Raw genomic sequence first — 12,191 nt, forward strand, 5'->3', positions numbered from 1 at the left:
GTAAGTCCGACGGTACATGGCGCTTCTGCATCGACTACCGCGCCCTCAACGCACTCACGCTCAAGGACAAGTTCCCTATACCGGTGGTCGACGAGCTCTTGGATGAGCTCCATGGGGCACGCTTCTTCACCAAGCTCGATCACGCTCCATGGGGCCCTGCCGCCGGCGCGCCCGCTCCTCGCCGCGCCCACTTCCTCCTTGCCCCTACAACCTACGCAGTAGAGCCGGTAGGAACCCTAGTCCTACCAGTTCAAGCAAGAGGTGATTATCCTATCATTATCATTTCATTTCAGGAATCCAATGCTATCAAGAAAAATACTTACGGAGAACAGGTGTTAAGTTGTGGATGGCGTGGTAAAAGATATGGAACAGGAGTTCCACACAGCACATGCATGATACCAAAGAAAATGAACATGACTGACGCGCACATGCTATTGACAGAGACCCCACATATCTGTTTTGCATAATAAGACGTATGCCGTGACATAGTTATCTTACAGAAAAAAGATCAAAGTGGTCTTCTTTTGATCAAAGCACTAATCATTGCAATCTGAGAAGGAGACACATATAGAGGTATGGGTGTATGTAATGAAGGAACGTTAATGACGGAGAGGAACAACCCCAGCTATCTAGGTAGCCTGTAAATATTCAACCAATATCTGTGATGAAACAAAATATATATTGGTGTTACATGTTGCATATGCTCAATAAATACTAGACTGGGAAGTTCAAAGCTACTGTAGGAAACGACAAGTAAAACTAAGGCATGAAATTCACCTTTTCTACCAAAATGGCTTGGAAAAATGATCAAGCCACTCTTCTCAGTCTTGGGGAAAGGCCACGCTGATAATGCCCGAAATCAAACCTCTTCAAAGTTTCTCTTGCGGCTAAGTAGTAGTTTTTGTGAGTTCCTTGTTTTGATCCCCAGCCTAAACATCAAGTTCGCCGGTAACTTCGGTTTTTCTGAGTGTAAATTGCACTTTTCACTAATGCCTGAAGTTTTCCTTTTCATGTATTCTGCGGATTGCGTCTGAACTGTGACAGTACAGGCAGCAGTATTAAAATTTGAAACTCAATTTAAAAGATCAAACAGAAGATTCATTACCCTGACTATTGCAAGGTTTAAGTTATGCTATGCTATCCAACAGCTTCATGAAGACTACATGATCATGAATAGAACGTGTATTCACTCTTGGCATTGTTATTTCTCCAGTTAAAGCAGGAACAGTTTCTCAACACATAATTTACACTATTCATGGCATTACAGAACTGACCAGAACGCTGTGCAGATAATGACTTGGCCAAGGTTTGGAGTCCTCTTATATCATTGACCTTGTTCTTCTTCAGAGTCGAATTAGTAGAGTCCAAGTGGCTGGGGTGAATGTGCACAAGAGCATTTGCAAAAGCCTAGAAGTACATTAAAAAAAGGTAACACATGTAACAGATGAGATTAACAATACAATCAGGGGTCATTCAGAATACAAAGTTGCAGTTCAAGCAGCACAATACACTTCTCCAGAATATTTAACCACAAAGAGCTGATCAGACTGACATGCTAAATATCATCAATTGACGAGACTGTATCTGATTTTAACTGATAGAGGAAACAGACTAAACAATTCGGTCAATGTCGTTCTCCGGAATGATCTATGTTTATATGTGCTCAGTTGTACAAAGTACAAACAACACCACTATAAATAGCACAATCATCAAACACCTGTCATCACCTCATTCAAAGTAAGTGATAATAGGGATGCATTTTCATTTGAATAAGTTGGTCAGTTTTCACTTTCTGGTTAAGACTAAGTTATAAGACTAACATGCTGAGGTATTAAAATGTTCAATATGTCAGTAAGGCAGTACATAAAATTATTATCCCCTGGGAGATTTATTTCTACCAGGATTAAGCCATCAGTTTTTGTCATGCCGAAATTATACCACATCACCAGTTTTATTATCAGAGAAAAATTATACTTGAAAGACAGCATCACTCTATCCAATAATCAGAATCTGTTCCAGTCTACATTTCATTTTTAAGCTAGATAGCAATGTAAAACAGACAAGAGTGCAATGCAGAGAAATACTTGCTAGCTCTTGAGAGATCAGGTTATATAGAACCAAGAATATGTTTTATGATCCGTTACAAGTTGACCACTTCCTTGAATTATGACAATATTTCTGAATCATGTTTTTCGCCAACACCCTGGACCATTAGTAGTACAAGCAAATGATGCTTGAGGTTAACTCTGTATTGCTTTTGGACAAAGCTAGAACGAAAGCCAAAATGAGCTGTTAAGCATGAGTAAGACTCTGTAGGCAGGGCCTTAAGCAAAATTTGGGCCTAAGGACATTCAAACTACTAAGACTAACTGCAGTGATAAGTCAATGTAATAGGGTAGGGATTATAACCGTACAAGGAAGAATCACCGATAGACTGAAGATAATATGCAAGCAACACCAACATCTTAGGCTATTTTCAGTCAACTAATACATGACAAGTGAAGAGATGCTACAGCACAATCAGACTGTGGACTACCTTGGAAGCAATGGTGTAGAACCCATTATCAAGAGAGTCCTGTGCAAAGGTTAACCATTCTTCATGGAACACATGCAGATCAAGGTCGTCGGAGTATTTGGCCTCTCGCAGAACCAGCGCCTCATATCTCATAGCAAGGCAGCTCTGGCAGTATACGTTAGAACAATTAGTGAAGTGACAGTGAACAAAATGAAACACAGTCTGTTACCATCCAAAGAGCTACGATGGCACTATCAATTCCCAAGAAAAATAAAGAATAAACCGGTCATCATTGATAAATGATCTGTGCCGGGGTGTATACTGAACTGAAGCACTGAAACAGCATCATAAATCGAACCCTGAAACTGCACCCCAGATCACACATGCCGCAGCACACGCTTATACTGAAACTGCGTCACAAATCAAACCCTGAAAAACTGCATCCCAAATCACTGCATGCCGCGGCACCCTCCATACTGAACCGAAGCATTGAAACTGCACCCCTAAATCAAACCCTAGAGCGAAAACAACAGGGTGCTGGACCACACAGTGTGCGCAATTTGTCCTCACCTCGACATCTCCCGAGAGGGCGAAGGCGCGCGCGAAGAAGTCGGCGACGGAGAGCCTCGCCCCGTCCCCCTCGACCGCAGCCGCGGCGCACGCCCCGGCCACGCTCTCCCGCAGAAGTTTCCGGGCTGCCGAGCGCGTGCTGAGCAGCGCCGCAACGTCACCGCCGGCGGAGAGCGCCGCCTCCAGTACCCGGAGCTCCTCGTCTCCGAACCTGCGCGATCGACGCGGGGAGAGGTTGAAATGGGAGGTTGTGGAAGCTGGAGCGGGAAGGCGATGGAGCGCGCGTGCGTGCGTACCTGTGGTGGGAGAGGCGGGAGGCGAACAGGGAGAGGGCGTCGGTGATGGTGCCGCCGCCGTGACGCTGGTGGGCTGTGGTGCCCTCCTGCTCCATCGCCATACGCTTTTTCGTTGTGGTGGTTTGATTTGATTTGAAACTCTCAGGTCGAAGTTGGCAGGTACAGTATTTATTCGGCCCGTTTAAGCTGCTTTTTTGAGACGGTATGATATGCTGAATCCGGCCCGTAGGCACTTCCATGGCAAATTGTTTAGCTTTATTTTTTTCTTTTTTGCGATCACTTTAGTTTCTACTCTTCCCCCAAAAAAGAAAACTTTACTTTCAACCCATTATAAGGGCCTACTTGATTCGCACAGTTTTTAAAAACACGAAAATAAGAAGAGCGTAGCATTTCACTGTGGTGATATATTGAATCTTATAGGAACCGAAAACACTGAAATATGCAATGTAAGTTGCTTGATTGCCTAACAAGAAAAATGCAGGAATTTTTTCAATAGCATTAGGTGTTTGACATAGTTGTTGTAAAAACAAAGAAATTTACAGTGGCAAGCGCAGTCAGCAATCTTCAAATCATTCAAGAAACAAAAGAAATTTGCCATGAGGTTGGACTCAACGAAAATTTCCCATGATGCATTTGCATAATAGATGGTACCCATGTGACTGCTGGAGTGGCAGAGATCACAGGTTGCATCATACAGGGGTAGAAAGCACTCCACAAGCGAATGTGCTTGTTGCTATTGTCTTTGATCTGAAGTTCACATATGTGTTAGTTAGCTGGGAAGGATCAACCCATGATGCTAACATTCTTGCCGACAGCATGGCTCGACTTGATGGCATTAATATCCCCGATGGAAAATTCTACCTAGGAGATGCTTGCTATGCATGTTGGCCTAGCGTTCTTCCACCCTTCAGCACAATGAGGTACCATATGAATGAGTTCTCTTGAGTAACTATCCTAGGACTGCACGGGGATAGTTCCATTTTAGACACTCTAGCCTTAGAGTTATAGTTGAGAGTGCATTTGGAGGTCTGAAGAATAGATTTAAGATCCTTGACCAGAAGTCATTCCACCCTTTCCCCTCCCAGGTTAGGCTTGTTCTTGCATGTTGCATCCTTCATAAGTGGATCCTATAATGGTTTTGTGATGAATTTGTGCCAGGAGAGGAAGATGTGATGGTTGTTGATGATGATGATACTCCGGCCATGGTGTGGACTCATTTGACAATTAAGCTTGGAAGAGCAAAAGGGTTGGAGTGGACTGAGGCAATGGGCAAACAAAGGTAACACAAGGATCTGATGAAGAAGAAGCAACAGTAGAAGATTCAGGAGTAGGAGAGGATGCATCAGCATCAGAGGAAGATGCAACAACAGAAGAATAAACAACAACATGAAGAAGATGGGAATGGACTTCCCCCTAGTTGGGCACAGATGAACTTTCCCCTATTGAGCCATATGGCTGTTAATTTCTACTGTAATTTGTTAGTATCTAGGATGAACTGCCATTTCTTTAATAGCTGACTGAAACAATGATTTATTCAAACTTCATATGTTAGTGTCATATGTGGTAAGGTCGTCACTAGTGAGAAGAGGTGAGCACAATATAGTCCATGCACAACCAAACACCGCGTAGTACATCAGCCCAGCCCAACGCAAGCCATCAAATGATAGGGGGAAATTGCTTCCCTAATGCAGCCAACCTACATGTAGGGTGCCAACCTACTCAACCACTCCCAACCGAGTCACAAATGCAAAAACCCAAAAATGATGCAACCTATCAAACAGGTCCTTGAATATGGACTTTGATCATTACTTCGTGACTTGTGAAGGTGTCAGGGAGAGGCTAGGGTGGCGTGGCTCTCGGTGTATTGTTGTGTTTTCCCTTTGGATCCTCCTCGGATGCACGTGGGGTGTTTGTGGGCTAGGTTATATCGTATAGTGCATGAGTGGGGTGGTCTACTTATCGTTTTCTTGAATTAAATTGCCTTCTTTCTTTGATGGGGTCTTAAGGTGGCTATTTTTTGTGTGAATTTTTTATATGGGGACAAAAGGAGATGCAGGACGGATAGGCCAAACTATGGCTTTAGAACATCTATAGTCGGATTTGGCAAATCCGGGCCCCTAAACATCTACGGACTTGTCGGGCGCTACCCGGACAGCAGTGGATGACCCCTCATATGTCCTGCTGGACAGCCACACTACTCGTGTGTAAACCCTCAAATCCATGCACCTGGATCATATAGCATAATTTCATCACAATTTAACAATGCAATAAAGCAAAACAATTCACAATTCAACAATATGTACATGTCAAAATGAAATTCAACGTCCAGGCCACAACTGGACAACGTGATGAATCACTCCCCAGACGCCATCCATGTCGCGTGCTCTGCCACGACCGCCGGTTGTGCCTTGTCCACCGCCTCATACTCTCTAGCATGTTGATCTTCTTCTTCCTCCTCTCAAGCTAGTTCTTGCCTTCCTCATCCAAGAGGCTTGCGTCCGCCAACATTATCCTCGAATCCTCCCTGTCTTGAGCAAGTTGCAACTTATCCTTCTCAAGCTCTATTGATCCAATACTCCAGGCCTTCTCGAGCTCCCATTTGAACATGCATCTTTCTTCTCCAAATATGCCTTCTCCCTCTTGATTTACAACTTTTGTTCTCAATTTGCAACTTGTTGCTCACCCTCTCCCGGTTCCAATTCATCCTCTCCTTTTGCACATCCAACATGCACTCACATACCTCTCTCTTTCTTGTTCTCCCTTGTGGAAAAAAGGCCCGTCCATGTGAGGAACACTTTTGCCATCGCAGGGTCATGGGCGGCCCTCCCCTTCTCCCATTTGTTTCTTGTCACTTTTCGGTTATTCATTGGCACGGTTACTCGGCAATTCTCCCCAATAACTTCTTCATCTTCATCATCCAATCCAATTGATTGGTTGGAGCTTAAGCCCTCATTTTTCTTCAATCTCTTGTTTCCGGCTTTGAGGTCTTTTCCACAAGTTGATTCCACTTTGCTTAGACATTCAATTTCATCCAACAATGACTAAAACGAAATGTTTTCTCCTTAGTTTGTTGGTAAAAGTGGCCACCAACACCACCTATCAATCAATAAAGTAGTCATGATAATCTGGCAAAAATAGCAATTCAAATTATGATGAAGTGAAGCAATTCAACTTATGTGACTTTGGACTCTAGTCCCACTTTGATCCCAGCAAGCACGGAAGCATAGTGGCCGACAAGTTGTTCACGTTGTCTTGGATGATGGACCATCTATCTTGGAGAGAGGCAACATTACTAGTTGTATTGATAGGATACAATTCCACGTATTCCTTGTGTTCGTGATAGTGCTTGTGGATCTTCTCTAAATACGTGTTGCCCTTTTGCTCCATGCCACATATAGGGCTCATGCTTGTGGTCAACCAAGATTTCACCGACAGGACATCCTCAAATGTTGTGAATGTTGGACCTCTTGCCTTGGGTATATTTGCCTCTCTTTTTTCTTAATGTGCGATGTCCCCCCAACATCAAACCTAGGACAATTTGGATCCTCCAAGTCATATTCCATAGGGTCCCTAGGCTCTTGACCCTCATTGATCATGTCCAACATGAAATTCTACTAAAATGATCATGATTCCAAATAAACTAATGGAATATGCCACTAATTGATTCAATGGCATATGCAATTAATTGATCCAATGACATAGCGAATGTAACAAACGAAGGGAGACAAAATGGAGCAAGCTTTGTATCGTTTCCTGCTAGGGCATTCTGTCGAATAGGAGCTGGGGAGACCGGGCGCGCAGAGCCGTCCGTGCTTTTCCACGTCCGTTGGAGTTGCGATGAGTCACACACCTCGTCGTCCCGCGCCTCTATTTGCGTAAATGCATCTGGAATCGCCCAGTTGGCCGTCGGTGTTGGGGAATGCAGTATTTAAAAAAAAATCCTACGATCACGCAAGATCTATCTAGGAGATGCATAGCAACGAGAGGGGAGAGTGTGTCTACGTACCCTGTAGACCAAAAGCGGAAGCGTTTAGTAACGCGGTTGATGTAGTCGAACGTCTTCGCAATCCAACCGATCAAGTACCGAACGCACGGCACCTCCGCAATTTGCAGACGTTCAACTCGGTGACGTTCCTCGTATTCTTGATCCACTTGAGGCCGAGGGTGAATTCCGTCAGCACGACTGCGTGTTGACGGTGATGATGAAGTTACCGACGCATGGCTTCGCCTAAGCACTATGACAATATGACCGAGGTGTAAAACCGTGGAGGGGGCACCGCACACGGCTAAAGATCAACTTGTGTGTCTATGGGGTGCCCCCTCCCACATATATAAAGGGGGAGGGAGGAGGAGGCCGGCCAGGGTTGGCGCGCCCAAGGGGGGGATCTGATACGTCCATTTTGCATCATGCTTTTATATCGATATTTATTGCATTATAGGCTATTATTACACATTATGTCACAATACTTATGTCTATTCTCTCTTATTTTACAAGGTTTACATAAAGAGGGAGAATGCCGGCAGCTGAGATTCTGGGCTGGAAAAGGAGCAAATATTAGAGACCTATTCTACACAACTCCAAAAGTCATGAAACTTCACGGAAGACGTTTTCAGAATATATAAAAAATATTGAGTGCAAGAAGTTCACCAGGGGGCCACACCCTGCCCACGAGGGTGGGGGGCGCGCCCTACCCCCCTGGGCGCGCCCCCTACCTCGTGGGTCCCCTGGTGGCCCTCCGATGGCCATCTTCTGCTATATGGAGTCTTTCGATGAGGAAAAAATAATAAGCCATCTTCTCAGACAAAACTCCGCCGCCACGAGGAGGAACCTTGGTGGATCCAATCTAGGGCTCCGGCAGAGCTGTTCTGCCGGGGAAACTTCCCTCCGGGAGGGGGAAATCTTCGCCATCGTCATCACCAATGCTCCTCTCATCGGGAGAGGGCAATCTCCATCAACATCTTCACCAACACCATCTCCTCTCAAAACCCTAGTTCATCTCTTGTATCCAATTCTTGTCTCCAAGTCCGGGATTGGTACTAGTAGGTTGCTAGTAGTGTTAATTACTCCTTGTAGTTGATGCTAGTTGGTTTATTTGGTGGAAGATCATATGTTCAGATCCTATATGCATATTAATACCCCTCTGATTATGAACATGATTATGCTTTGTGAGTAGTTACGTTTGTTCCTGGGGACATGGGAGAAGTCTTGCTATTAGTAGTCATGTGAATTTGATATTCATTCAATATTTTGATGAGATGCATGTTGTCTCTCCTCTAGTGGTGTTATGTGAACGTCGACTACATAACACTTCACCATTATTTGGGCCTAGAGGAAGGCATTGAGAAGTAATAAGTAGATGATGGGTTGCTAGAGTGACAGAAGCTTAAACCCTAGTTTATGTGTTGCTTCGTAAGGGGCTGATTTGGATCCATATGTTTCATGCTATGGTTAGGTTTACCTTAATACTTTTGTTGTAGTTGCGGATGCTTGCAATAGAGGTTAATCATAAGTGGGATGCTTGTCCAAGTAAGGATAGTACCCAAGCACCGATCCACCCACATACCAAATTATCAAAGTACCGAACGCGAATCATATGAATGTGATGAAAACTAGCTTGACGATATTCCCATGTGTCCTCGGGAGCGCTTTTCTCTATATAAGAGTTTGTCCAGGCTTGTCCTTTGCTACAAAACGGATTGGGCCACCTTGCTGCACTTTATTTACTTTTGTTACTTGTTGCTCGTTACAAATTATCCTATCACAAAACTATTTGTTACCACTTATTTCAGTACTTGCAGAGAATACCTTGCTGGAAACCGCTTATCATTTCCTTCTGCTCCTCGTTGGGTTTGACACTCTTACTTATCGAAAGGACTACGATAGATCCCCTATACTTGTGGGTCATCAAGACTCTTTTCTGGCACCGTTGCCGGGGAGTGAAGCGCCTTTGGTAGGTGGAATTTGGTAAGGAAAATTTATATAGTGTGCTGAAATTTACTGTCACTTGTTATTATGGAAAGTAATCCTCTGAGGGGCTTGTTCGGGGTATCTTCACCCCGACCAGTAGAGAAAAGAGTTGCTCCTCAACCTACTGAACCTACTGAAAATGAAAATGTCTGCTTTGAAATTCCTTCCTGTATGATAGAAAAACTGCTAGCTAATCCTTTTGCAGGAGACGGAACAGCGCATCCTGATGAGCACCTAATATATGTGGATGAAGTTTGTGGATTTTTTAAGCTTGCAGGTGTACCCGGAGATGTTATTAAGAAGAAGGTCTTCCCTTTATCTTTGAAGGGAGATGCATTGACATGGTATAGGCTATGTGATGATACGGGGTCATGGAACTACAAACGGTTGAAATTGGAATTTCATCAGAAGTTTTATCCTATGCATCTTGTTCATCGTGATCGCAATTATATATATAATATTTGGCCTCGCGAAGGAGAAAGCATCACTCAAGCTTGGGGGAGGCTTAAATCAATGTTATATTCATGCCCCAATCATGAGCTCTCAAGAGAGATGATTATTCAAAATTTATATGCTCGGCTTTCTGATAACAATCGCACCATGCTCGATACTTCTTGTGCTGGCTCTTTTATGACGAAGACTATTGAATTCAAATGGGATTTATTGGAAATAATTAAACAGAACTCTGAAGATTGGGACCTCGACAAAGGTAAGGAGTCAGGTATGACACCTAAGTTTGATTGTGTTAAATCTTTTATGGATACCGATGTTTTCCGTAAATTTAGAACTAAATATGGACTTGACTCTGAGATAGTAGCTTCTTTCTATGAATCTTTTGCTACTTATGTTGATCTCCCCAAGGAGAAGTGGTTTAAATATCATCCTCCCATAGAAGTAAAAGTAGTTGCACCTATTAAAGTTGAAGAAAAGACTATCACTTATAATGATCCTATTGTTCCTACTTCTTATGTTGAGAAACCACATTTCCCTGTTAGGATAAAGGATAATGCTAAATCTTCAATTGTGGTTCATAAAAGCAATATTAGAACATATACACCTCCTGAGCAAGTTAAAGTTGAACCTAATATTGCTATTGTTAAAGATCTTTTGGCTGATAATATTGATGGGCATGTTATTTATTTCTGTGATGAAACTGTTAGAATTGCTAAACCTTGTGCTAAAGATAAACCTAGACCTGTGGTAGGCATGCCTGTTATTTCTGTTAAAATAGGAGATCATTGTTATCATGGCTTATGTGATATGGGTGCCAGTGCTAGTGCAATACCTATTGGCCTATATAGAGAAATTATGCATGATATTGCACCTGTTGAGTTAGAAGATATTGATGTCACAATTAAACTTGCCAATAGAGATACTATTTCACCAATGGGAATTGTTAGAGATGTTGAAGTCTTGTGTGGGAAAACTAAATATCCTGCTGATTTTCTTGTTCTTGGTTCCCCACAAGATAGCTTTTGTCCCATTATATTTGGTAGACCATTATTAAACACTGTTAATGCTAAGATAGATTGCAAAAATGATGTTGTTACTATCGGTTTAGATGATATGTCTCATGAATTTAATTTCTCTAAATTTAGTAGACAACGCCGTGAAGAAGAATTACCTAGTAAGGATGAAATTATTGGTCTTGCTTCTATTGCCGTACCTCCTAGTGTTCCTTTAGAACAATATTTGCTAGACCATGAAAATGATATGTTTATGAATGAAAGAAGGGAAATAGATGAAGTATTCTTTAAACAGGAACCTATTCTGAAACACAATTTGCCTATTGAAATCCTAGGGGATCCTCCTCCACCCAAGGGTGATCCCGTGTTTGAGCTTAAACCGTTGCCCGATACTCTTAAATATGCTTATCTTAATGAGAAAAAGATATATCCTGTTATTATTAGTGCTAACCTTTCAGAGCATGAGGAAGAGAGATTATTGAACACTCTGAAGAAGCACTGTGCTGCTATTGGGTATACTCTTGATGATCTTAAGGGCATTAGTTCCACTCTATGTCAACATAAAATAAATTTGGAAGAAGATGCTAAACCAGTTCATGATCATCAACGACGGCTGAATCCTATAATGAAAGAAGTGGTAAGAAAGGAAATACTAAAGCTCCTTGAGGCAGGTATAATCTATCCCGTTGCTGATAGTCAGTGGGTAAGTCCTGTCCATTGTGTCCCTAAGAAGGGAGGTATTACTGTTGTTCCTAATGATAAAGATGAATTGATTCCTCAAAGAATTAGTACAGGTTATAGGATGGTAATCGATTTCCGCAAACTAAATAAGGCCACTAAAAAGGATCATTACCCCTTACCTTTTATCGATCAAATGCTAGAAAGATTATCCAAACATACACATTTTTGCTTTCTAGATGGTTATTCTGGTTTCTCTCAAATACCTCCCGCGGCCGAATCTAAAAGATTCCTAGAAGCAAAATTCAATCCGGCATAAAAAAATTTGTATAATCATCCACAAATTCAAACCATGAGTAGGGCAATTACATATCATTAATTTCATTCTCTCCCAAGCTTGTGCAACATGTTCATGATCAAGTTGCTTAAAATTCATAATATCGTTTCTAAGAGAGATGATCTTAGCGGGAGGAAAATACTTAGAGATAAAAGCATCTTTGCACTTGTTCCATGAATCAATACTATTTTTAGGCAAAGATGAAAACCAAGCTTTAGCATGATCTCTAAGCGAAAAAGGAAATAGCTTCAATTTAACAATATCATTATCGACATCTTTCTTCTTTTGCATGTCACACAAATCAACGAAGCTATTTAGATGGGTAGCGGCATCTTCACTAGGAAGGCCGGAGAATGAATCT

At 42.4% G+C, this 12,191-nt stretch overlaps 1 protein-coding gene across 4 annotated transcripts; it reads right to left on the bottom strand.

Annotated features, from left to right (window-relative positions):
- Positions 1-453: 453 nt before the first annotated feature.
- Positions 454-3,514, bottom strand: LOC119300996 (protein DOUBLE-STRAND BREAK FORMATION-like). Of its 4 annotated transcripts, none has more exons than XR_005146838.1 (6): positions 3,382-3,514; positions 3,086-3,296; positions 2,537-2,680; positions 1,275-1,407; positions 778-1,035; positions 454-638 (listed from the first exon to the last, which is right to left on the bottom strand). XR_005146838.1 is itself a non-coding variant. In XM_037577898.1 (5 exons), the coding sequence occupies exons 1-5, from the start codon at positions 3,480-3,482 to the stop codon at positions 860-862; spliced, it is 765 nt and encodes a 254-aa protein (XP_037433795.1). In that variant the 5' UTR covers positions 3,483-3,514; the 3' UTR covers positions 454-859. The 4 variants fall into 4 exon arrangements, 2 of the variants coding, with proteins under 2 accessions (XP_037433795.1, XP_037433796.1); XR_005146837.1 differs by having other exon boundaries at positions 454-659; XM_037577898.1 differs by having other exon boundaries at positions 454-1,035.
- Positions 3,515-12,191: the final 8,677 nt, after the last annotated feature.

Source organism: Triticum dicoccoides, chromosome 5A (assembly GCF_002162155.2).
Source record: "Triticum dicoccoides isolate Atlit2015 ecotype Zavitan chromosome 5A, WEW_v2.0, whole genome shotgun sequence".
NCBI lineage: Eukaryota > Viridiplantae > Streptophyta > Magnoliopsida > Poales > Poaceae > Triticum > Triticum dicoccoides.